The sequence below is a fragment of the Mya arenaria genome, chromosome 8, assembly GCF_026914265.1.
Source record: "Mya arenaria isolate MELC-2E11 chromosome 8, ASM2691426v1".
Lineage (NCBI taxonomy): Eukaryota > Metazoa > Mollusca > Bivalvia > Myida > Myidae > Mya > Mya arenaria.
Genome location: NC_069129.1, coordinates 50,274,467 through 50,301,558, shown reverse-complemented (window position 1 = coordinate 50,301,558; position 27,092 = coordinate 50,274,467). Strand labels below are relative to the sequence as shown.

Genomic DNA, 27,092 nt, shown 5'->3' with positions numbered 1-27,092 from the left:
TTTATGCAATTGTATTGCATTAAATATTTTCTCAAAGATGTGTTGTTTTTTTCAAATGATATGTCTTAAGTACAGGAGATTCTATCCAAAACCTTACTGATTAAACCGCAGCTTTTTGGCGTTGATAGTGTTGCATTTGTCATGGGAATTGATTGAATAGTCTTAAACACTGCGTTTTTCCTGCTCTTGATTTTGTTTGCATTTTACGAACGTATGAGTCATGATTTTGTTGAAAAAAACACAACGAATTTCATGTTTTGTCTATTTTTTCTTCAATTATCAAAAACAAAATATGTAGCAACATCATTTTACCATAAACGATCTATGTATGTGCTTTACGTAAGTTGTAAGAGTTTATGTGTTTTTAATACTACTTTTTATTTAATGATTTAGGGGGAATGGTACCGGGAGGTGGCACAATGCCTGGAGGTATGTCTCACTGCAATTATAATTTGAAGAACAGTTGTTTGTGTACATTCCTTTAACTTCTTACCACATTACGAATACTCACAACAAAGATAATCGGACATTGGCCTTCCTCACATTATATCTTTATGAATTGACGTCGAGATTACACTGCGTCACGCACTCCAAAGATTAGTTTAGAAAGGAGACTGATATTTTTCGGCTCGATGTGTCGGAAAACTCAACCGGCATAAAATTACATCTTATTTGAGTCGGTCTCTCTACGGTCAATGATATGTTTAAATGCAACACGTTCCATGTGTCTGATCTGCATTCATGTTTTATTAAAAAATATGATTGATTTTGCCTTCATAAGTGTTTACAACTTCTTATCGATATCTGCAAACTTAACGTTGCGTAAGATCAATAACAAATGTAAACACTGACCTTTATATAACTTTTGCCTATCATCTTTGAACAATCCCTGAATAATGCATTATGAATATTTGCGTTTTTAAATTCACTCAGTATATAATGTGTAGTATCTTAATACATGAATAACATGACATATAGATGGAACTCATCGTTCTCAACAGAAAAATGAATCAACAACGTCTTTCCTCAACTTTTAAATTGTTTTTCAATTCTTTCATACTGGTATTCCAAACACTAAAGAGGTTACCCCTCAAATGGCTAGGTTCGATTGGCGCACTTTCGCTATAATCACAAGAATGCTATTACGAAGAGGTGCAACGAGTAATCACAAATTAACAAAACTGTCTTCTACAGGTACCACCACCACCACCACAATGACATGTAACGGTGACAAAATATCCAACTGCGCCTCCTACGGCCAAGCCACGTGCACCGATCCAAACTACGCCCAGTGGTCTCGGATCAACTGCTGTGTATACTGTGAGTAGCTGAACTTATTAAACTATATGTAATTAGATATTTTTACTATGCTTGGAAAGTCCTTTCACGAAATATATTTCAATACGATTCTTCTACGGGTATCTCTACGTGTGACCTAATCTTTTTCACTACGTCATCCAGGTATATGTGTATTGTACAAGTGAGAATGACATGTACGATAGCAAGAGGTAGTGATTTATGCGGATATCTGGTATTGTACAAGTACAAGTTTCAAATTTGATTTGTAAATGACCATGAAACACATCTGCAACTATTACACGTACGTGTTAGTATGGGTACACGGGCACACACACACACGCGCGCATATGCACATGCACGCGATCTCGCACGCGCACGGACAGGCACACGCAAAAACACTTTGTGGTCCAACCTATAATCCAAATACCAATGAATTGCATTAAGCAGTTTTTAATTATATCGTAAATAATTTCACAATTAACACTTTAATTATATGGTAAATAATACCGTAACTAAATACAAATACAATTATGGTAGTTATAGGGAATGTTTACACTTCAATGAAATTGTTGATGTTATTTTGACTCTCTTTTTATAACTGTGTGAACAAATGTAATCAATTAACCCACGCCATTTGTACTTTTTAGGTGGATATGGTGAGTATTCTTTTATTGTTCTATCTTTATATTTTTCAATTTCATCATAGTAAAAGTAAAATTAAAGTCATTGATCAGAAAGGAAATTTTAGATACACAATTGGACTTTTGAAATATTATTGAAAGCTTATTTTCTTTTCTTTATGACAAAGCAACTTAATTTCCAATAAAACACGGCACTTCCATTTCAAAAATATGAAAACTGTGTAGCAATAAAATATTTTCAATCATTAAATGCTTAAAAGTAATGTTTCGAATTTTAAGTGCAGCATATTATGATCATACGTCAATTTTTGACATCGCTTTTACATATGTGACGTCTTTAGCAAAACACAGTCATGTTGAAGATAGTGTCATTTTACATTTGCAAAGTAAAGGCAATCGAGGCTATCTTTAAATACCTTCTGAAAATATCTCGAATTCAATACTGCACATGTTATCATTTTTGGGAACCAATCAATTAGATTAATCTCGTTTCTTTTCTATAACAAACCTGCCCACACAGGGCTCATATTCGACGACTATTATATACACAATACGAGTAACCTGATTATCATTTTTCCAGGCATGGGGACCGTCATTCAAGTGCCCGGGGGAACAAGTGGAACTGGAGGAACTGTTACAGGAGGTACTGGCACAGGTGAGAATTAATGTAATCATAAATTAATCGAGGATTGAACCCGAAAAGGATCTAAGTGAATTTTAACAAAGTAGCACTTATTACATTTTGGCTTAATTGTTTTTGATATACTCTGTTTTAAAATAAACTGCTCTTGTTTTTATGATTTGTGATTTGACTGCTTTACAGAACATCACTCTTGAAAAGGTCTAAATTTGATATTAACATTGAGAAGAACCCATAACGCGTGGGATAAGCATTTTTGACTTTATGTTTACCCGCACTCTATTGGCGTTTTAATGAATAAATGCCACACTGAAACTAGTAAAACACTGTTAAAATTTTATCCGCTGAAATATTGAATAAGAAGTTGGTTAAATTGTGATGTCATCTTAAATATACTACTCAAAATTTGATAGGGATCATGGTTTTTAATATAAAGTACATACGTATTTCAAGAAAACGATATATCAACACTAAATGTTATCAAATGGCATTGTTTCAGGTTTTAAATGTCATAAGATATCAGCACTAAACCAATTCCGTTCAAGCGTGACGGACTCCTAAACATGATAGGGGTCAAAAGCAGGCGTATATCAGGTTGTCAACAAATTTGGAAAGTCAACAGAATATCTTTGAACTTTTCTTAAACCAATGTATGTAACGTGTGTGATGTCCACGAGCGTCAATAACAGCTTGACATCGGCTCCGCATGTTGCTGATAAGCCTCCGGAGCTGTTGCTGAGGGAGTCTGGCTCATTCCTTCTGAGCTGAGGAACCGTTGTTGGCTGGACCGGACGAACAGAAACAGCTTTCTGAAGCATATCCCAGGCATGCTCGATTGGGTTCATGTCGGGGGAACGAGCTGGCCAGTCCATTCTCTCGATGGTAGCATTTTCCAGAAATTGGTTTGTGATGTTTGCTCTGTGTGGGCGCGCATTATCACCCATGAGCATGAAATCAAGACCGATTGCACCTGCATACGGTCGAACATAAACGTCCAGAATCACGTTACAATAACGAACAGCCGTCAACGTACCGTTTTCAATTACGTGTAAGACTGTTTTCCCGTGCAATCTGATTCCGGCCCATACCATGACTGAGCCCTTGCCATAACGGTCATGTTCGGCGACACAAACTGGAGCAAAACGTTCATTACGTCCCCTCCACACTCTGGAACGTCGATCTGTAAAGTCAATACAAAACTTTGACTCGTCTGTAAAAAGCACTGTGGTCCATTCGTTTAACGTTCATCCAACGTGTTGAAGTGCCCAGTCCAAGCGCTCCTGGATGTGTTATCAGGTCAATGGGATGCGAATTGCCGGTCGTCGTGCCATCAAGCCAGCACTATGCAAACGATTTCTGATGGTTTGCATTAAAACTCTTACGTTTGTGGCGTCCTGGAAGTCATTACGTTGCGAAGTGGCGTTACGAAAGCGGTTACGTCTGGCTAAAACCGCAATGTAATGATCCTGAACGTCAGATGTAGCCATTGCACGACCACCACCATGTCGATGTTGAGCATTTCCATTTGTTTGATAACGATTCCAAATCCTGCAAGCTACACTTTGTGACACATTCAGGTGTTCTGCCACAGTCCTCTGAGACAACCCTGCCATCAGGAGTTAAACATCTTCTGTTTTGCATTTTGAACACAATGTGATAGATGGTCGGAGTAAAAATCGAATACAAGAAGCGAAAAACAAAAAATGGCCACATGTTTAGGTTGTTACATGTATGCCAAAACGCCTAATTTCGAGGGTATGCAGTTTTCCGTGCCGCCCGTGCACGCGCTGTTAGCAATACAATCAAAATCATAGAACATTCTAGAGGCCTACGAAGGGATAAAACTAATGCTTTGAAATTGAATAAGCATGCTTATTTGGTTAAGTTTTTACAAATAACTAATCAAGTGATCCTTATCAAATTTTGAGTAGTATATAATCTTATTAATCGGTTTTGACAGTCCATCGTAAGGAATAGTTAGTAGTATTTGACCAGATATGTTCGTTTTGGACAACGTTCTTTCAAATAATTATGTTGGTTCCTGTATTTGACCTCTATGTCCAACAATGATTAAGCATATTGGCCACGAATTTGTCATATTATTGTTATGAATGCATGGCATGAACCTGGATCATTTATATGTAAGGTACAGGTACCGGAGGTACTATCACAGGCACTGGAACAGGCACTGGCACAGGTCAGTGTTTAAAGAACAAGTGTTGCTTAGTATTTGCTTTTACCATTGAGGATGTCCTTCATGCTTGAATGCTTTCGATTGTACCTTCTTCCAATGGGTCTATCATTGAACATTTTCTCGAATTTTAGTTAGCTTGTTCGTCTTTTCTATTGAGTCCATCACTTCACATTGCCTTTGCTTTCGAATTTGTCTTTAAATGTACTTTTCGCTGGAACGCATAAGACCTTGGTTAGCGTCGCACATTTCCCCCATACAAGCTTTGTGAGCTTTCGCATATTTGTCCTTCAAAAAGCATTTATTTGATCATTCATCGATGCTACAAGGTTAATTTTCTCGTCTTTATTTATCATTTTTTATAGAACTTCCATTGTACAGGCATCGAATCTTCGTCGGATTGTAAACATGTATTGCATGTTTTATTTAGTGGTCTTCCTTTATACATTAACTCTCTACGATTTGTGTAATTTTTATATGACATATCTAACGTGTTTTGCACATACAATAATACTGCTTAAATTGCAGCTTTGTGGTGTTGAGATTATTCCTTTTTTCTATTTGTTTGATTCAACAGTCTAAATAAGAACATTCGATATTTGTGGCGTTGAGAGGGTTGCTATAACCATTCGTCTGAATCCACAGTCTAAATCAGAACGTGCGATATCTTTGGCGTCGAGAGGGTTGCTTTTACCAATCGTCTGATTCAACAGTCTAAATCAGAACGTGTGATATCTGTGGCGTTGAGCGTGTTGCCTTAAACAATCGTCTGATTCACCTTATTGACTATATAAAGTATTCATACATTATAGTCAGGATCAGGTTAATATTGTTGGACACTAAATACAAATCAGCTGGTGTGTATTCCAAGACATAAGAGGCTACTATTCGTTTAATTAATGTCATGGCTGCAAAACACAATATAACTATAACCACCAGAAAGCAATAACATAGAAGTGCAACCAGTCACCTCAATTTGAGCAACATTTTTTTGAATTCATTCCTACAGGCACCACCACCACAATAACCTGTAATGGTGACACAATGGCCAACTGCGACTCCTACGGGAAGGCCATGTGTACCAACCCAGACTACGCCCAGTGGTCTAAAGAGCACTGTTGTGTATACTGTGAGTTGCTTAAATACTTATCCATGAAATAGTTTTTGACGTCATATTAATGTTTCCAATGTTATTTTTAAAATACCAATGAATTTTTTTCTGTAGATTCATTATTATATTACGTTCAATAACGCCAACACTGTTGCAGGACGAGTTCAATAAATTACTTTTCTAAGTTTATTTTTTGAGTATGAATTAAGTGTCAGATATATTGTATGTGTTGTATATATTGAGTTTTTTTTTTAAATCAGGACTCTAAAGGAGTTCTAAATATAGTCCAAAATAATACCATAGAATGACGCAATTGCCTGGAAGCAAAATAGTTTTTTTCTTCTAGAATATTTGAACCAGTTTATGATATATCGTTTCTTAACAATATCACTTTAACAAATAACAAAATACAGTTTCATTTTGTATTTTACAGGTGGATATGGTAAGTCATTGTGCACATGCTTATTATTTTAAATTCATATTTTCAAGCAGAGCAGGTTAAAGCAGCTTTAAAATGAAATGGAAATAAATAATCTTATTAATCAAAACGTTGCATGATAATTGTACCTTTTGAAACCCGTTGAGGGTGTAACCTTTCAAAGTATGCCATATACTTTAAAATGAAACACGGCACTATCATTTCATTAAATAGTGTATAAAGTGTGTAGCAAACAAACTTATTCCAGTCAATATATATTGTTTCAAATTTAAATGTTGCATGTTTTGAGTCTTTGCCAGTTTACATATGTGACGTTATCAGATAAAATAAGTCATGTGGAGGAATACGTGAAATCATTGCCGAAAAGCGCAGGCATTCGAAGAAGTTTATAATTCAGAACTTCAATCGAATGTAATTGTATACATATGAATCAGTTTTGCTTAGAAATCAATCGACTTATATCGTTTAATCGATAACGTGCGTGCCTTCACTGGGCTTATTTTTCCCTGACGACGATTATACAATCATAGTGGTTTATTTCTAACTTCTCCAGGCATGGGGACCCCCATGACAGTGACCGGAGGATCTGGTACCGGAGTCGTGCCTGGAGGTGAGGATTGATGTAAAATGTCGTCCGTACTTTGAATATAGTTTGAGATTCAAAACTATTTTCATTTCATTATTTATTTCATGTAAGCACTAATAAACCGACGGTTTATATTAAAAAACGTTCCAAGAAAAAATAAATAGAAGTTATACCGGAATGACATCAGTAAAGCATTTTTATAGTTGTATACGCTGTAACCAGTGTTGGCTTAGATTCCAGAAGTTGTTATCTAATTGAAATAGATATCCTATGTATAGGATTTGACATTCCATCATGGGGGAATAATCTGCCATATTTGATCGGGGTCTTTCTTCTTTGAACTTGTTCATATACATATGACATGCCCACTAAGTTCCAAAAACTATATGGACCTATAGTACGTCACACAATTGCTAAGAATAAATAACATGGACCTGGACAATTTGTGTGTAATGTACAGGCACCATTACCGGAGGTGGTACTATCACTGGAACTGGAACAGGCACTGGCACTGGCACAGGTTTGTGTAGAAAGGAAAAGTATTGCTAAACATTTGCGTCTTATAGTGGGTGATGCTTCTAAGCTAAATGAGCTTTCGCTTTTTATCTTCTACAATTGTTCCACCCTTGTAAGGGAATCTTCAGTGGACGTCTGTTTCCTTCAGTTTTTAAAGCTTTGTTTCGTTTTTTTATGTTCCTTCCATTGCAGTTTGCCTCGAAGCTTTTCTGGCTTTCTTAAGATATGAATTCCCTCGATAATTTGCATCGAATCTTAGCTGTTATGGTATTAAATTGCGCATTGCCCATAGAAGCTTGGCAAGCTTTTGAGGTTTCTATTCCATTTGGTTTCACTGGATCTTCTATTGTAAAGACATCGATGCTTGGTTTGCTTTCGCTTATTTATTTCAATGTGCTGTCGATTTAAGATCCGTTCGGAAATATTTCGCGTTTTGCTTTAAACAATACTCAGTTGAAACTATGTTACGTATATTTCGCGTGGTTTTATGCAATTGTATTGCATTAAATATTTTCTCAAAGATGTGTTGTTTTTTTAAATGATATGTCTTAAGTACAGGAGATTCTATCCAAAACCTTACTGATTAAACCGCAGCTTTTTGGCGTTGATAGTGTTGCATTTGTCATGGGAATTGATTGAATATTCTTAAACACTGCGTTTTTCCTGCTCTTGATTTTGTTTGCATTTTACGAACGTATGAGTCATGATTTTGTTGAAAAAAACAACGAATTTCATGTTTTGTCTATTTTTTCTTCAATTATCAAAAACAAAATATGTAGCAACATCATTTGACCATAAACGATCTATGTATGTGCTTTACGTAAGTTGTAAGAGTTTATGTGTTTTTAATACTACTTTTTATTTAATGATTTAGGGGGAATGGTACCGGGAGGTGGCACAATGCCTGGAGGTATGTCTCACTGCAATTATAATTTGAAGAACAGTTGTTTGTGTACTTTCCTTTAACTTCTTACCACATTACGAATACTCGCAACAAAGATAATCGGACATTGGCCTTCTCACATTATATCTTTATGAATTGACGTCGAGATTACACTGCGTCACGCACTCCAAAGATTAGTTTAGAAAGGAGACTGATATTTTCGGCTCGATGTGTCGGAAAACTCAACCGGCATAAAATTACATCTTATTTGAGTCGGTCTCTCTACGGTCAATGATATGTTTAAATGCAACACGTTCCATGTGTCTGATCTGTATTTATGTTTTAATAAAAAATATAATTGATTTTGCCTTCATAAGTGTTTACAACTTCTTATCGACATCTGCAAACTTAACATTGCGTAAGATCAATAACAAATGTAAACACTGACCTTATATAACTTTTGCCTATCATCTTTGAACAATCCCTGAATAATGCATTATGAATATTTGCGTTTTTAAATTCACTCCATATATAATGTGTAGTATCTTAATACATGAATAACATGACATATAGATGGAACTCATCGTTCTCAACAGAAAAATGAATCAACAACGTCTTTTCTCAACTTTTAAATTGTTTTTCAATTCTTTCATACTGGTATTCCAAACACTAGAGAGGTTACCCCTCATATGGCTAAGTTCGATTGGCGCACTTTCGCTATAATCACAAGAATGCTATTACGAAGAGGTGCAACGAGTAATCACAAATTAACAAAACTGTCTTCTACAGGTACCACCACCACCACCACAATGACATGTAACGGTGACAAAATATCCAACTGCGCCTCCTACGGCCAAGCCACGTGCACCGATCCAAACTACGCCCAGTGGTCTCGGATCAACTGCTGTGTATACTGTGAGTAGCTGAACTTATTAAACTATATGTAATTAGATATTTTTACTATGCTTGGAAAGTCCTTTTACGAAATAGATTTCAATACGATTCTTCTACGGGTATCTCTACGTGTGACCTAATCTTTTTCACTACGTCATCCAGGTATATGTGTATTGTACAAGTGAGAATGACATGTACGATAGCACGAGGTAGTGATTTATGCGGGTATCTGGTATTGTACAAGTACAAGTTTCAAATTTGACTTTGTAAATGACCATGAAACACATCTATACGTGTAAGTATTGGTACACGGACACACACGCACACGCGCATACGCACATGCACGCGATCTCGCACGCGCACGGACAGGCACATGCAAAAACACTTTGTGGTCCAACCTATAATCCAAATACCAATGAATTGCATTAAGCAGTTTTTAATTATATCGCAAATGATACCGTAACCAACACTGATTGGTTGTTTTACAAAAATATAAATACAATTATGGTAGTTATAGGGAATGTTTACACTTCAATGAAATTGTTGATGTTATTTTGACTCTCTTTTTATAACTGTGTGAACAAATGTAATCAATTAACCCACGCCATTTGTACTTTTTAGGTGGATATGGTGAGTATTCTTTTATTATTCTATCTTTATATTTTTCAATTTCATCATATTAAAAGTAGAATTAAAGTCATTGATCAGAAAGGAAATTTTAGATACACAATTGGACTTTTGAAATATTATTGAAAGCTTATTTTCTTTTCTTGCCAAAGCAACTTAATTTCCAATAAAACACGGCACTTCCATTTCAAAAATATGAACACTGTGTATCAATAAAATATTTTCAATCATTAAATGCTTAAAAGTAATGTTTCGAATTTTAAGTGCAGCATATTATGATCATACGTCAATTTTTGACATCGGTTTTACATATGTGACGTCTTTAGCAAAAAACAGTCATGTTGAAGAGAGTGTCATTTTACATTCGCAAAGTGAAGGCAATCGAGGCTATCTTTAAATACCTTCTGAAAATATCTCGAATTCAATACTGCACATGTTATCATTTTTGGGAACCAATCAATTAGATAAATCTCGTTTCTTTTCTATAACAAACCTGCCCACACAGGGCTCATATTCGACGACTATTATACACACAATACGAGTAACCTGATTATCATTTTTCCAGGCATGGGGACAGTCATTCAAGTTCCCGGGGGAACAAGTGGAACTGGAGGAACTGTTACAGGAGGTACTGACACAGGTGAGAATTAATGCTTAAACCCCGATGATATACTCTGTTTTGAAAAAAACAATCTTATTATTGTTTTATTTTTATTTTTGATTTAACTGCTTAGAAGAACATCAAATTAAAAAAATGAATTGATGTGAGCATTGAGGACAACCCATAAGATGTGTTATAACTTAAAGTTTATTTGCATATTTAGGCGTTCTATCAAAAGAATGCCTAATTGAAATTATTGAAGATTGTATTCGCTGTAACTAAAAGTGGGTTAGATTTTAATTATGAAATAGTAATGTCATCTATATTATTATATTCCTTATCGTTTTCGACATTGTTTTATAATGAGAAATCAGTCATATCTGGTATAGAACATTTTCATGGTCTTGTAGGTTCTTTTTTTAAATATTTGTATCATTTCTCATATATGACCTCTGTGACCAGCAAATACTAAGTGGATTTGCCACATTTATTTCGCACCCATGCTATGAGTGATTGTCATGAAACTGGATCAATTGTGTGTAAGGTACAGGTACAGGTACCGGAGGTGGTACTATCACGGGCACTGGAACAGGCACTGGCACAGGTTAGTGTTGAAAGAACAAGTGTTGCTTAGCAGTGCGTCTACCATTGTGCATTTCCTTAAAGCTTGAATGCATTTGATATTTATCTTCTTCCAATTTAACATTTAGTCGAATGCTGCTTAGCTTTTGCGACTTTCACATATGGGTCACCATTCCTTTCTGAAGTCTGGTGTGCTTATGTATTTCTTTTTGGGTAAAGCTTCCATTGAATATTGCCTAGAATATAAGTTACCTCGGATACCATAGGAACTTCGAAGCTTGGCTCCGTATGTTTTGCGTGTGTGTATTCACCTGTCTTCCTTTGCAAATAAGAACCTGTTTTAGCTTTGCGTGTTTTTTCTTTAAAAAGTTATTTATTAAAGCTTTGTATCGAAGCTTGGTTAACTTTGCTTCATTTTTGTCGTCACTGGAACGTCCATTGTACACGCATTGAAGCTTAGTCTGCTTCCGCATTTTCTTCCTTTTTATATTTCTTTGGCTACATTTTGCTTTTCCAATAATAGGTCTTCCATAATACATTGTCTCCAAGCGTTGTCCAATGTAGAGTGTGTGATTTTATTCAATGGTCATCCATTATTCATAATCTCTACGGTTTATGCATTGTTTCAAATGACATATTTGAATACAGGCGTTTTGTACAAAATAAATACTGCTTGAACCACTGCTTTATGGCGTTGGGAGTGTTGCATTGTCTATTACTATGATTGAACATACTCAAATAATAAATATCTGTTATAGTCGTACGTCTCATGCAATTTGAGAAAATGGTGTTGTATCATATGATCAAAATGTCGAGCAATTTCCTTCTCTTTGGTCATCTCAAAGAGAAGGAAATTTGCCGAACCTTCAGATATTGTTACAACAAAAATTGTAACTATCGCATTTTGTAAAAAAAATTGTGATCAAATTACCAAGATTAAAAACTAAAAACGTTGCTACTGAAAACATAGGATTTTGTAGCGTCGACATTTGGAAGTGAGGCCATCGATAGGTGATTTTATATATTATTTAAACTTTAAAACACTAACTTAGTTTTAAGAAGTTGATATGAAATGAGAAAATATTTGTGACGTTAAATATATTTACATTCTAATGGCGTTTAATTGAAAGAATTTCACATTGAATTTTGTATTGCAAAATTGTAACAGCTGTAACCAATGGTTAGACTTTAGTGATGCACCTGTAATGACGTCCACAATATTAGATTCGGAATCGGTCTTGGCATTCTTTAATAAAGAAAAATGATTCTTATTTGATCCAGAACATTTTCGTTGTCCAATATGTTCTTTAAATAATGATGTCGTTTCTGAAACATAACCTCTATGCCCGACAATTAACATGTGAATTTACCACAATTTATATCGCCCCCTTACAATAAGGGATTGTAATGAAACTGGATAATTTGTCTGTAAGGTACCGGAGGAGGTACCATCACGGGCACTGGAACAGGAACTGGCACAGGTAAGTGTGAAAAGGAGCATGTGTTGCTTTGCAGTGCGTCTACCATTGGGTATTACCTTCAGGCTTGGGAATCTTTCGAATTTTGTGTTCTTCCAATGGGAATCTACCATTTAACATTTGGTCGACTAAAGTGAGCTTAAGTGCCTATTCTTAAGTGCCCATCAGTCCGCATTATCTCTTAAAGCTTGGTTTGCTTCCATATTTGTCTTTATATGCTCCTTTCTTTGGAATGCCTGGAACTTTGATTAGCGATGAACATTGCGAATACAAGATGTGTGAGCTTTGTAGTGTTTTGTCATCAAAAGGTATTCAATGAGCATTCCATCAATGCTTCAATGTTAAATATCTCGTGTCTATTTTCCCTCTTTATAAAAACTTCCACTGTACAGGCATCAAATCTTCGCCTGCTTTTGCAAATTTCAATGTGCATTCCTATGTAGATTCCTTTGGTTATAATTTGCGTTTCCTTTTAAAAAGGCTTCCTCAGTTCATCGCTCGAAAATAGATTATATACATATAATTCATGATTTTTTCATGGATTTTCACGAAACATTACCCCTACGATTTGTGCAATTTTCAAATCACATATCTGAAAAACAGGTGTTTTGTACAAAAATAGAATTCTGCTTAAATTGCAGCTTTTTGGCGTTTGGCGTTGTTTTTTACCATTAATCTGATACAACCGTTTAAAACAGATCGTGATATATCCATACTTGGTTTGTTTACATGATTTGCTGAAGTGAATTTTAAAACGAGACTAACATGGTTATCCTTATACTCCTGTGCTTGAATTGATGATGTGTAAGCGCCAAATTCTTAAAATAAATGTTAATCTTATTATTTAAAAAAAAATGTTTACATGACAATAAATGATTCAGGGACAGGAAAAATACAGGGAGGTGGCACGTTGACTCGAGTTATGTGTCACTTATATTATAATTTGAGACCTTCGGCTTTAAACTTTTTCATGAGGTTAACTGTAATCTTTGTTTTGGTGTTGTTGTTTCTCCGGCCAAATGTTTTACGGTTGTGCTTTGAAAGACATTATTTCTTAAATTACTTTTTTTCTGGACATGTTGTCTCAACGCTTGTTCACCAATGATAATTTAGTCCTGCCGCCCGCGACTTACGTCAGTCCTTCACACTCATGTCCGGAAACAACTGATGGGATTTCTTTGAAACTTTAAACGAAATCGACAGAGGACAATAATAGCAAGTGCGGAACAATTACAATATATTCAGTCATTGCCGAATAATCTCCCACTAAGGATAGCATAGGTATTGTTAGTCTGATATTGAAAGTTTTAGAAAAATTGCTTTTTTTGTGCTTATTTTTTCGGACAGTACCTCCAAGAGCATTTGAGGTATGGATTTCAAATTACATGCACATATAGATACTATTGAGTAAGCATGATAAGCACAAGTACCATAATACTGTTTTTATATTTTAACAAAACTTGCCCTTTTTATTACTAATGCCTTTGTCTGAATCAAAAACCTATATAAGGAGTTTCATTTTCCCCGCATTATATTCTTCTGTGCTTGAAGATTTGAAGTGTAAAGCGCATGTTACAGCAACGTTTCTTGTAGTTAAATATCACACTTCGCGTAAAAGGTCAGAAAAAAGCCATTTGTTTGTGTCTGATCTATAACTCTGTATCGATAAATAGGACCGGGAGTTCAGATGTCCATCAATCAAGATTGCTTATCTAGGCCAGAGGGACGGTCCTTTCTAGACAGAGTTGACACTATAAATAACAAACCATTTTAAGCCAACGTGCAGGGTACAGCCACCTTGATCAGTGTCAGAAATAACGGTCAAAGGTTAGATATTAATTGTTGTGTCCGCTTCGTAAATCCACGAGAGAAGGATTTCAAAACTACCTGGCTTAAATCTTCCAAACATTCAGCTGACTTACAATTTGTATCTTTCAGTCACCTTACTTCCAGATCAAGGTCACACTAAGGGGTCCAAGTTAAAAAGACATCGGTTAACTTCTAGAATAATTGCCAAATAAGCTGGCACGCATAACAAAACACTGGTTACCTTCAACCATCAATTTTATATAAATTTTCCAATTTTCATTTAACTTCCAGTGTCTGCACCTTTATTCGGCAATTGGTATTAATAATTTTAGAATCATTTGAAACAAATGCACTCAACATTGTAAGGGCAAGTTAATGATCGTGCTTCTTCTTTGCCACATGAATAACCTGTAGTTTAAAAAATGAAAAGTATTATTTATTATTATTATTATTATTATTATTATTATTATTATTATTATTATTATTATTATTATAATAATTGCGCTTCCTTTCCTTGTACCTTGTCGAGAAGCATACCACATTTCCAATTATAGTCTTGGTCATTCTAGATTACATCTGTATATCAAATAGATATATAATTGAGCAACTTTTCTTTTGCTTTCGTCTGTTTTGATTGGATTTTTCTTAAATTTGATTTTTTTTATGGTGGACGGTTCGCTTACTACAATATTATAGTAGAGAATCCAATTTGCACTTTTTTCATATATATTTTTGTTTCTTTTAAATTACATCTACAAACTAGGTATGGAAAATCTATCTACACCCCACGTGCCATCTATAACATCGTGGCATTTTTGGGTTGAATGAAGATAATTTATGAAAGATGGATTATGACTTTCTTATAGAAGTCAAACAAAAGCAAATTTTTACCAAACAAGCATATTATTACAAAAAAAATCCATTACAAAATGAAATTAAGTATCTTAAAAAACACGCTGTTTAAGAGGTATTATTTAACATAACCATTGAATAAACAAACATACCAACCATGACGTCAGTGAAAAAATGTCATTTTTTATACAAATTGAAAATTAATTTAAGCTATGTTGTTGTATAACTATAAGTTGATCATTTGTATGTAAGGTACAGGTACAATTATCGGAGGTGGTACCGGTACAGGAACGGGGACAGGCACTGGTACAGGTTAGTGTTTAAAGGTCAATAACAGCTTAGAATTGACGTCTTCGTTCCTTTTCATTGCCATTATCCATTGACTCTACGCTTGTGTAGCGTTCTTTTTGTTTCTTCAGCAAATGCGTCTACCATCGGACATTGCATCATCGCTTGTTCAGCTTTCGCGTCCTTTTTATTTTTCCATTATTCAGCTTCTTTGGTTTGCTGTCTCAATTTTTCTTTCAACGTATCTTCCATTTTGGAATTTCCCGAAGCTTGGTATATTTTGTGTGTGTTTTATTCATTGGTCCTCAATTTCAAAATGCATTTAAAAGTATTGTTAACCTTCAAATTTCTTTTGAAAATTGCTTCGGAGCTTGCTTAGCTTTTCGACATTGTTTTCTGTGTTTGACGGGTCTTCGATTGAACATTTTCGCGTATTTCCTTTAATATGTTTCCATCTGTTCATAACGTCGAACATTGGTTATGTATCATTTTTGTAAATGTTTTATTTGAGTATCGTGCATTGTGATTTACCTCTAAGCTTCGTTCATTTTCAAGTTAAGTTTCTAAGATATAGGAGATATTAATCTTTCTACACCGTAGGCCCTGGACTAATCAGCATCCTTAGATAGGAAAGCAAGGAAAACTACCATATTCATTTTTTACGTAGACGGACAAACACTTATCATTTGCCCTAAACATACAAAATCTAACAGATCTTTCGATTAACATGATTTTTGAAACAGGAACGACTTCCGAAGTTGGCACAAAGAGACAATGCGTACATGACACTGGAACAATTTTGAGTGTCCCTTTCTAGTGATTTTTTTTTTAAAGTTCGAAAACTATGGATTTCAGCCTTAATTATATTTTTCTCGAAATTCTTACTTGCATCATGCAACTTAACCTTTTCGCTGGTATATATTTTACATCTTGTCTTTGCTTCTTGCAGGAGTTTTGTTGTCCATGCTCTTTGTGTTTTATTCATTGAAAAGTATATTTGTGCCTCTACTTATTATTAACGTTTGTATAATCAATAATATACAGGGACAATATCTGGAAGAGACACCTTATATCTGTTTTAGCAAGATCACACATATGGTATCACCAAACGGAATATAAAAATTATATGTACATAATTAATCCTATATTCCAGGAACGACAACATTTTCCTGCATGGGAGACACTATCAGTAACTGTGCTGATTACACAACTGCTGTTTGCTCCAAGCCGGACTTCACGAAGTGGGTGCAAGACCATTGCTGTGCCTTCTGTAAGTATATGGTACAATCCATGGTGCTTTAACAAGGCGCAAAACACTGTTTTAGTCATACACGTGCTAAAATAAGGAATGGCGCGAAACCGTCCAAGCGCCAGTTACTTAATTAGAATGACAACCATAGGAATTACGGAAGAGCAACCAGGCTCCATTTTTTTATTTAAACTTGAAACCATCAGAAAAATGGTGTACGCCGCAAAGACGACAATTTCTGATCAAGACTTGCAACCATATCAAAAAAGAATAGCTTAGGTCGTCGAGGCGGCAATTATAAAGATAGACTGGTAACCTTGGGCAAAAATAATGAATGGTTTCAGACCATTTTGGCGTTAATTTTTTAGACCGATTTAGCTGTCTTTATTCTGTAGATCCCCTAAATTGAACATAAACTGATTTGGTATTTGTTGGTGCATTCGCCAGAAGCGATCTACGTAGAATTAATGTACACGAAATTTGAAAAAATCTTAAATTTTTCTTGGCCCACACAAAAATGCAAACTTGAATATGCTACCTTTTACTATTAACACTAGTTAAAAAGTAAGTCTTGGTGGAAAAAAACAGACTGACTTAAACTTACTCCATGAAACCTTTTGTGCATTTATCAGAATCGATCTACATAAAATTAATGCACAGAAAAAATCCTATAATGTTAGTGGCCAACACAAAATTCACATAGCAAGTATATGCTTTCTTTGGCAATTGACAACAAGTAAGCCTTGGATGAAAATAGATTTACTGAAATTGAGACTTGCAACCATGGGAAAGAACGAAATAGCAGAACACTATCAAGCGCGATTTTTTTCTTTCGTGTTAACAATAATTTTATCAAGGGATTTATGAAACTCATCTTATGCATGAAAAGCCATATACTAAATCAATAACACTGTCCTTCCAATGCTTTATTATACTCTTTCTTGTAGGTGGCTCTCCTGTTGTTGGTAAATATGTCTAAAAGCATCTCATCGTGTAGTATTAAGATAATAATTAATTGTTTTAATGTAAAATGTTTATTTTGGAATATCTGTATCTTTTGCATATCTAATTATTTTACAAGAATGCTTGTTTTATTCATTAAAACGGCGGCGTCTGTTGGAAAATGAAGCTTACCTAACAGTTAAACCGATGGGTTAGTCCACAGTTACAGTCGGTGAAGAGCATGGATGGAAGCAAGAAATAATCTATCTAACTGAATTATGTGAGAATTTTTTGTCAGGCCATCCAATGACCGGGGGAACTGGAACTGGTACGGGAACTGTGCCGGGGGGTACCGGAGTCGTGACAGGTACTGGCACAGGAACTGTGCCGGGTGGTAGTGGCACTATGACAGGTATATATTGAATTTTAGCAGCCATTAAAATATATGTAGAAAATAGACATTGATACATAGAAACAGTTACCTTAGTACATTCATCAAGACGATAATTTATAATTGCTTCATCAAATTTTAAGAACCATTTGCAGCTCTTAAAGGCCTAGTTTAAGCCTTCTATAAGTGACCCTCCCCCCCTAAAACTGTGTATAGTACACAAGTTCTGTGTATTGATCTTAATTTTGATTGCTTTGTGCTGTCTATCAGATCTCGGATCTGAGTATCCTGCTGTGCAGTTCAAGTTTTATTTTACAAATAGTCAACCCTTTATGGCCTTGAGCCAATAAACAAATACACTGGAAATTGGTCCCTACTGCGACACCAGTGCATTAACAGGGGATGCACAGCAGGGTATCATCATGCCAAACATTCTTTAAACTAGGCCTTTCAGTAACACCATCAATTTAAAACTGCTTTTGTTAGGAGCGTGCGCTGATATGACGGCCGACTGCGCCTCCTACACCACCGCTGTGTGCTCGAACGCCAACTACAACGACTGGGTGAACAGGAATTGTCTGAAATACTGCGGGCGTTGTGGTAAGGATTTCTTTATTAAGAAAAGTAATTGTATTTAAAATAGAATGAATTAGAATGATTTTATATCTCATTTCCTACGTAAATGGCGCTATACCATTCGTTAAGAGTGGTCACATGATAAACGTGTACATTTTATAAACCAAGATTAATATTCCATTCCATTAACATAATCATCCACCCTGACGTAAGTAAACAAGGTCAAGCGATATTTAATTAGATTTTCAAAAATGCTTTTTCTTCATCACTTCACTTTTACAACAAATTCAAAAATTAAGCTATGCAAGAATAATGTGTTTCCATCACGGATACAGAATTCCATCCAGACACGCTGCGATGTCGGAAACTCGGCAAAACCTGTTATATTTTGCCTCTAAACAAGGTTTAGTTTTGAGTTTCCGACTACTCGGCTTTCCCAAGCAGAGTTCATTGTATTAACACATCTGAATCATTTGTGTGTAAGGTACAGGTACCATTATCGGAGGTGGTACCGTTACAGGAACTGGAACAGGCACAGGTTAGTGTTTAAAGGAAAACAGCTTGGCATTTGCGTCTTTTTCTCCCTAGCCATTGCCATTTGCTATTGACTTCACGTTTTAGAAGCTCTCTCTTTGTGTCTACCATAAGACATAACATCAACTCTTGGTCAGCTTTCGCGTCCTTTTTATTCTTCAATTGATATTCCTGCTTGGTTTGTTTTCGCATTTTTCTTTCATTGAATCTTCCATTGTTGATTTTATCAAAACTTGGTATATTTTGAATGTCGTTTATTTTTTGATCCTCAATTGCAAAATGCATCTAAAAGATTGGGGAGCTTTCACATTTCTATTTTAAACTTTTAATCATGGAATATAGCGTCAGAGCTTGTGAAGCATTTCGTGCTTGTTTTCTGTACTTAAAATTTGAACATTAAGCATTTTCGTATAATTATTTTAATATGTTTACTATGTTTTCATATCAATGTTACGTCGAAAGTTCGCACTGTATCTTTTGTGCAAAAGTTTTATTTGATAAACTTTCATTGTACATTAGCTTCGTGCATCTTTCAAGTACTTATCTTTTTTAAAAATTGATTCCGTTCTGTACAACGCACCCAATCTCACTTACTGATGTATCACATCGCTTCCGACACGCTTCCGACACATCCATCTTTCGCAGTAAATGCTAATTTTTCCGATTTGAAATGTACTAGGTTGTCTACCACGTAAACCCCAGCAAGTTAAAAAAAATAGCGTCGGTATATGTATCTGTTCTAATACACATATATAATGGAAAATGGGAAACCATTATGCGCTATTTTAAACGGCGAAAATGAACATGATTATTAAGTTTAATATTTCAACAATGTAATGTGATGTCTTATCGGGCTCGTACCTGCTCGCATTAATAATTCTAAGCATGTTTTGAGGAAATACTGCATATGCCGATGCCGTGTCTAGCCCCTTTTAAGGCTTTTCACAATACAAAAGTGGATGAGGAAGTCTAAAAAATAAAACGCGTATCATATTCTAAATATATGTTTTACTTCTGTTTAATCGTCGATGTGTTTTTCGCGTAAATGTGTAGAACGCTAATCTGACGAGTGGCTCGCTTTACGCAGCCTTATGTCGTCACAATCGGTTTTTAAACAAACTTTCATCTTGAATAGATCACGTTTCATGAATGTGTAGTTTCGCTCAAAATGTTAGATTGGAATTTTCGACTACTAGGCTTGCCCAAGCAGTGTTCATTGTATTAATAGATCTGGATCATTTATGTGTAAGGTACAGGTACAATTATCGGAGGTGGTACCGGAACAGGCACTGGCACAGGTTAGTGTTTAAAGGGAAAAACAGCTTGGCATTGGCTTTTTTGCAAATAGCCATTGCCATTGGCTATTGACTTCACGTTTGAGTAGCTTTCTTTTTATTGCTTCAGCAAATGTGTCTACCATTGGACAGTGCATCAACTCTTGGTCAGCTTTCGTGTCCATTATTTTTCAATTGTTCTTCCTGCTTGGATTGCTTTCGCATTTTTTAACGGATTTTCAATTGTAGGTTTTCTCGAAGCTTGGTATATTAATAGTGTCTTTTATTCATTGGTCCTCAATTTCAAAATGCATCTAAGGCTTGGTGAACTTTCGCATTTCTATTTCAAAAGATAGTCATTGGAGATAGCATCAGAGCTTGTTTAGCTTTTCGTCTTTGTTTTTTCTGTTTAAAAAATTAACCTTAAACCTTTCGCATAATAGTTTAATGTGTGAAATGTGTTTTCATCTGTTCTTTACGTGGAACATTTTCTATGCATCTTTTGTATATTTTTTACTTGATAATATTCCATTGTACATAACCACTAAGCTTCAGGCATTTTCCAAGTAACTTATCTAAGGTACAGGTGATACACTTATGAAAATAATACAGCTGAAATCGGTGCTGTGTGGCTTTGTGGTAAGCTTAAGCTTGATTGAACAGCAACGGTGATTTTCATTTTCTGGATGTGAGTTCAATCTGTTTTCACGACTGAATTATCTGTCTTCCAGATGAATACATTTTTACTTCACGCTTGAGTAGCTTTCTCTTTTTTCATTATCAAATGTGTCTACCATTTGACTTTTCATCAAGTCTTGATCAGCTTTCGCGTCCTTTTTATTTTTTCAATTGTTTATCCTGCTTGGTTTGATTTTTCATTTTTCATTCTTTATATCTACCATTGTAGAATTTCTGGAAGCATATTATATTTTGCGTGTCGTTTATTTATTCGTCCTCAATTACAAAAAGCATCTAAAAGCTTGGGAAGCTTTTACATTTTTTTTAAAAAAAAGAGAAAGGTTTCCGGAGCTAGCTTAGCTTTTCGACTGTTTTATGTATTAACAATTTCAGATGTTTTCATATGCACACATTGTCGTCAATTGACTACATGTATTTATACTGTGTGAATATGTTTAATGTAAAAATCTTTCATTGTACATTAACTCTAAGCTTAGTGCATTTTGTAAGTCACCTATGTTTTTAGTATTAAATGAGCTAGACACCACATGATACAATTGCAAAAAGAATAGAAAATTGCCAAAAACTGATATAAAATTGATATCGTTGTGTATAACGCACATAATCTTACTCTCTAAAGTATCACATCTCTTACATCGTCGGCTTCTACTTCTGTTTAAACGTCGATGTGTTGTTTTTCTGGTAAATGTGAAGAACGCTTAGCTGACGGATGATCCGTTTTCCGCACCTTTTTTGGTGGGCATTATCGGTTTTTAAACAAAACTTACACATTGAATAGATAACATTTCATTAAATAGTATTTTTACTCAATATGTTGCATTGGAAATTCGACTACTGGGCTTGCCCCAACAGTGTTCATTGTATTAATAAAACTTGATCATTTGTATGTAAGGTACAGGTACAATTATCGGAGGTGGTACCGGAACAGGCACTGGCACAGGTTAGTGTTTAAGCTTGGCATTAACATCTTGTTTCCTAGCCGTTGCCATTGGCTATTGACTTAACGTTTGAGTAGCTTTCTCTTTGTTGCTTCAGCAAATGTGTCTACCAATGGACATTTAATCAACTCTTGGTCAGCTTTCGCGCCCTTTTTATTTTTCAATTGTTGTTCCTGCTTGGTTTGCTTTGCATTTTTCTTTTAACGGATTTCTTTTAACGGATTTTCGATTGTATATTATTTCGAAGCTTGGTATATTTTGAGTGTCTTTTATATATTAGTCCTCAATTTCAAAATACATCCAAAAGCTAGGTGGGCTATCACATTTGTTTTTTTTCAAAAGAAAGCATTATATTTTGGTTTTGAATAGGTCTTTTTTAATTTTCGAATACCGGGCTTCTCCCAACAGTTGTCATTGTATTAATAGAAATGAATCATTTGTGTGTGAGGAACAGGTACCATTATCGGAGGTAATAGGGACTGGGACAGGAACTGGCAAAAGTTGGTGTTAAAGGGAAAAAAAGTTTTGTATCCGTTCTTTTTCTTTCCATTGCCATTGGCTGTTGACTTTACGCTTGAGTAGCTTTCTTTTCTTTTGTATAGCAAATGTGTCTACCATTGGACATTGCACAGCTTTCGCGTCCTTTTTTATTTTTCAATTGTTCTTCCTCCTTGGGTTGCTTTCGCATTTTTCTTTCAACGATTCTTCCATTGTGGATTTTCTCGAAGCTTGGTATATTTTGAGTGTCTTTTATTAATTGGGTCTCAATTGCAAAATGCATCTAAAAGTTTGGGCATCTTTCACATTTTTTCCAAAGGATAGTCATTGAATATAGCATCGGAGCGTGTTTAGGTTTTCGTCTTTGTTTTCTGTGTTTAAAATTTGAACATTTAACACATACGCATAATTATTTAAATATGTTTAATATGTTTCCATCTGTAAATTACGCGGATCATTGTCAATTTTTTGTGTAAATGTTTTATTTGATAGTGTGCCATTGTACATTACATTTAAGCTTCGTGCATTTTTTAAGTTACTTAGATATAGGTGATGTACTTAGAAATGAATACTGCTAAAACCGGTGCTGTTAGACGTTGTGTTTACCTTTAACTTGATTGAACAGCTACGATGATTTTCATATTCTGCATGTGATTTAGCCTGTTCGCACGTCCGAATGATCAGTCTTGGAAGTATGGCCTTTTATAAACGATTAACGGCACACAATATATCTTGTTGCATGTTTTTTTTAAAACCTGTAAGTTTAAATGCATTATAAAGTTTGACTCATTTGACTTTATTGGTAAATTTCAAACAAAATATATAATTTGTGTATTGATAAAAAATAATTTTAGCCTTTACATTTATACAATGTTTATATAATCTTAATGTTGATGTCCAACTCTAGCAACGTTTTCCGATATCAAAACTTGGATACGTGTATCCTATATCGATGCTTGTATAGGGCAATCCTTTATCAATACTTGTATTGTGTTATCCTACATCTATTCTTCGATAGTGTTATCCTACATCAATACTTAGATAGTGTTATCCTATATCGATACTAGTATAGGGTTATCCTTTATCAATACTTGAACAATAGTATCATATATCGAAACATGGATACGTGTATCCTTTATCAATACATGTAAACGTGTAGCCTTTATCAATACTTGGATTCGTGTATCCTATATCGATACTTGGATAGTGTTATCCTTTATCGATACTTGGATAGTATTATCCTTTATCAATACTTGGATAGTGTTTTCCTCTATCAATACTTGGATACGTGTATCCTATATCAATACTTGGATAGTGTTATACTTTATCGATACTTGGATAGTGTTATCCTACATCAATACTTAGATAGTGTTATCCTTTATCGATACTTGGATAGTGTTATCATTTATCAATACTTGGATAGTGGTTTCCTTATTCAATACTTGGATACGTGAATCCGATATCAAAACTTGGTAACGTGTATCCTTTATCGATTCTTGGATAGTGTTATCCTTTATCAATAGTTGGATAGTGTTATATTTTTATCAATACTTGGTTACGTGTATCCTATATCAATTATTGTACAGTGTTATCCTTTATCAATACATGTATGCGTGTAGCCTTTATCAATACTTGGATACGTGTATCCTTTATCAATACTTGGATAGTGTTATCCTTTATCAATACTTGGATAGTGTTATCTTTTATCAATACTTGGATACGTGTATCCTATATCAATACTTGGATAGTGTTATCCTTTATCGATACTTGGATAGTGTTATCCTACATCAATACATAGATAGTGTTATCCTTTATCAATACTTGGATAGTGTTATCTTTTATCAATACTTGGATACGTGTATCCTATATTAACAATTGGACAGTGTTATCCTTTATCGATACTTGGATAGTGTTATCCTTTATCGATACTTGGGTAGTGTTTTCCTTTATCAATACTTGAATTGTGTCATCCTGTATCAATACTTGGATAGTATTATCATTTATCAATACTTGGATAGTGTTATCCTCATTCAATACTTGGATACGTGTATCTTTTATCAATACTTGGATGCGTGTATCCTTTATCGATACTTGGATTGTTATATCCTATATCAATACTTTGACATGTGTGTCCTTTTTCAATACTTGGACACCTGTACCCCATATCAATAATAAGAAACGCGTATCAAAAATCTATAAAAAATAGATTGTAAAAAAATCAATATAAAAATTGTACTTCGATATTTGTATCTTATATCAATACTTGAATACGAGTATCCTTCATCAATATCTGGATACCTGTATCCAATATTAATACCTAGATACGTGTATCCTATATAAACTAAGCTATTTGTGGGAAGGTGGACTGGTCTAGTTGTATGGCTGTCCGCCTTTCACATAACAGGTCGTGTGTTCGAGTATAACCAGGGGCCAGTATTCTTGGCCTCGTCAGAGGGACGTTTTCTGGTTTCTATCCAGGAAACGAACTCAAGAGCTTACCACTGTCATTTTATTAGAACTAAGATGAATCACTATGATTTAATATCTCACTTCCTTACTAAATGGCTTTATCTTTTTCGTTTAGAGTTGTCACATGATTAAGGTATACATTCCATTCACTAACAATTAATTTTAATACCCCTTAAAATGTCGCTTATTCCAAATTTCGAGTTACATTATCATAGACAGATACGTCAATATTACGTTTCGACATGTTTGATAGCAACGCACAAGATGAACATGAATGAGTAAGACCGCACAAGCTTGGTTAAACAGGTTTTGATTTATCCATTTTAAAGAACGCGGGTATTACAAAACTATAGGATTAAACCTGTTTTCGTAGTGACGGCTTTCCGCAATACAAAAGCGGGTGAGGAATCCCAAAATTAAAACGCGTATCATAGATCAATTTTAAGATACAGTCGACATCCGTTGGCTCGAACTCGCTTGGCTCGAATTCCTCGTTGGCTCGAACTTGATTCAGAGGACCGATATTTTCATACTGAAGGTTTCTATTCCCGCTTGGCTCGAATTTTTCGACGCTCGAAGTATTTTCGCCGGTCCATGGGAGTTCGAGCCAACGGGGTTCGACTGAATATGTTCTTCTTTGATTAATCGTCGATGTGTTTTCTTAACAGGAACAAGCGGTGGTACCGTCACACATACAGGTAAATGCATAATTCTATAGTTTGATGACAGCTTTTGAAATCATCAAAACTTTTTTGTCAATGAATATGCTTGTCTAAATTTTGTCAATGTAATGTTATTCTTATACACTGTATATGACTCTAATTCCTTGACGGTTTAATATTTTCGTTTTTTTGTGAATGAACTTGATTGCTTACATATCTTTAGAAGGGTACAAAAATCTTTCAAATGGTACCCATAAGACAGTAATACATTTGTTATGTTTGGTCTGTAAAAATAACTGGCAAATGGACTGAAAGAATCACTGAGGATAATAATAAGAACGCTATCGAATGCGAGCTTTTATCAAATTTCGAACGGTTTCTTATTAAGGTATTGCTTTCTTTTGCGATAAAGCTAAATTGATACGTATAACGGGATACCATATATATATCAATAAAGGCACCTGTCACGACGTTCTTACCAATTGTGCGACATACGCTGCTGACGTATGTACCAGCCCCGACTATAAACAGTGGGCCCAGCAGAACTGCGCAAGCCATTGCAATCTCTGTGGTAAGATACATACCCCTCCTTTGCACTTATAACATAAAAATCTGCTACTCTTAATTGTAAGTTGAGCCTCGTTTATATTTTCCGTACAGTTACGTAGAATTGAAATTAGGCCAGTATACCCTTTGAGAAATTGCTGAGTGGAATTTAATTTAAGGGGCTCGCAAGCGCAACGCTCCTACAAATTTATAATTTGAAATCAAAATTCTACTTTAACTATATTACTTGTTCGAGCAAAACACTCAAGCATACTCGCGCCTTTGTAGCTTTTTGCTAAAAAAAATCTAAGCAAAATCTACGGTGGCATAGGTGTTACATACCTGTTATTTCTTTATCTCGGTAAATCGACTATAATATCTCGTTTAAACGATTTAGAAATCATTAAATCGACTTACCTATCTCGTTTAAACGACTTGGTACCCGTTAAATCTATCAACGTATCTCGTTCAAACAACTTACGTATCATGTTAAAATTAATAGGTAACTCATTTATTTTTACGTATCTCGATTAAAGGACTAAGTAACTCGTTAAATCGACTTATATATTCCGTGAAAACGATTTTTCAATCTAAGAAGCGCGTTTAAACGACTTGCGTATCTCGTTAAAATGAATTAGTAACTCGTGTAAACGACTTTGGTTTCTCGTTAAAACAACTTATTATCTCGTTTAAACGGCTTAGTATATCGTTAAAACAAATTGCGTATAACGTTAAAACGTTTTCCGTATCACCTTTAAACGGCTTAGTTTCTCGTATAGATATATTACATATTTCGTTAGAACCTTTAACGAGATTAAACAAAAATCATGCATGTGTCACCTATATATTACAATGAAAACGTACCATCTCTGTATCA

At 34.9% G+C, this 27,092-nt stretch overlaps 1 protein-coding gene across 1 annotated transcript in view; it reads left to right on the top strand.

The window, feature by feature from the left end:
- LOC128244329 (fibroin heavy chain-like) overlaps nucleotides 1-27,092 on the top strand; it is a 52,444-nt gene that overhangs the window by 14,101 nt on the left and 11,251 nt on the right. Inside the window, exons 21-45 of the mRNA XM_052962344.1 lie at nucleotides 394-429; nucleotides 1,195-1,320; nucleotides 1,947-1,955; nucleotides 2,521-2,595; nucleotides 4,727-4,777; nucleotides 5,781-5,900; nucleotides 6,316-6,324; nucleotides 6,875-6,931; nucleotides 7,368-7,427; nucleotides 8,298-8,333; nucleotides 9,096-9,221; nucleotides 9,822-9,830; nucleotides 10,393-10,467; nucleotides 10,973-11,032; nucleotides 12,444-12,491; nucleotides 15,402-15,461; nucleotides 16,591-16,707; nucleotides 17,634-17,651; nucleotides 17,927-18,040; nucleotides 18,506-18,619; nucleotides 19,080-19,133; nucleotides 20,380-20,427; nucleotides 21,995-22,042; nucleotides 25,676-25,705; nucleotides 26,127-26,240. Of these exons, the coding sequence (XP_052818304.1) occupies nucleotides 394-429; nucleotides 1,195-1,320; nucleotides 1,947-1,955; nucleotides 2,521-2,595; nucleotides 4,727-4,777; nucleotides 5,781-5,900; nucleotides 6,316-6,324; nucleotides 6,875-6,931; nucleotides 7,368-7,427; nucleotides 8,298-8,333; nucleotides 9,096-9,221; nucleotides 9,822-9,830; nucleotides 10,393-10,467; nucleotides 10,973-11,032; nucleotides 12,444-12,491; nucleotides 15,402-15,461; nucleotides 16,591-16,707; nucleotides 17,634-17,651; nucleotides 17,927-18,040; nucleotides 18,506-18,619; nucleotides 19,080-19,133; nucleotides 20,380-20,427; nucleotides 21,995-22,042; nucleotides 25,676-25,705; nucleotides 26,127-26,240 (1,614 nt within the window). The remainder of the gene's footprint in view (nucleotides 1-393; nucleotides 430-1,194; nucleotides 1,321-1,946; nucleotides 1,956-2,520; nucleotides 2,596-4,726; nucleotides 4,778-5,780; nucleotides 5,901-6,315; nucleotides 6,325-6,874; nucleotides 6,932-7,367; nucleotides 7,428-8,297; nucleotides 8,334-9,095; nucleotides 9,222-9,821; nucleotides 9,831-10,392; nucleotides 10,468-10,972; nucleotides 11,033-12,443; nucleotides 12,492-15,401; nucleotides 15,462-16,590; nucleotides 16,708-17,633; nucleotides 17,652-17,926; nucleotides 18,041-18,505; nucleotides 18,620-19,079; nucleotides 19,134-20,379; nucleotides 20,428-21,994; nucleotides 22,043-25,675; nucleotides 25,706-26,126; nucleotides 26,241-27,092) is intronic.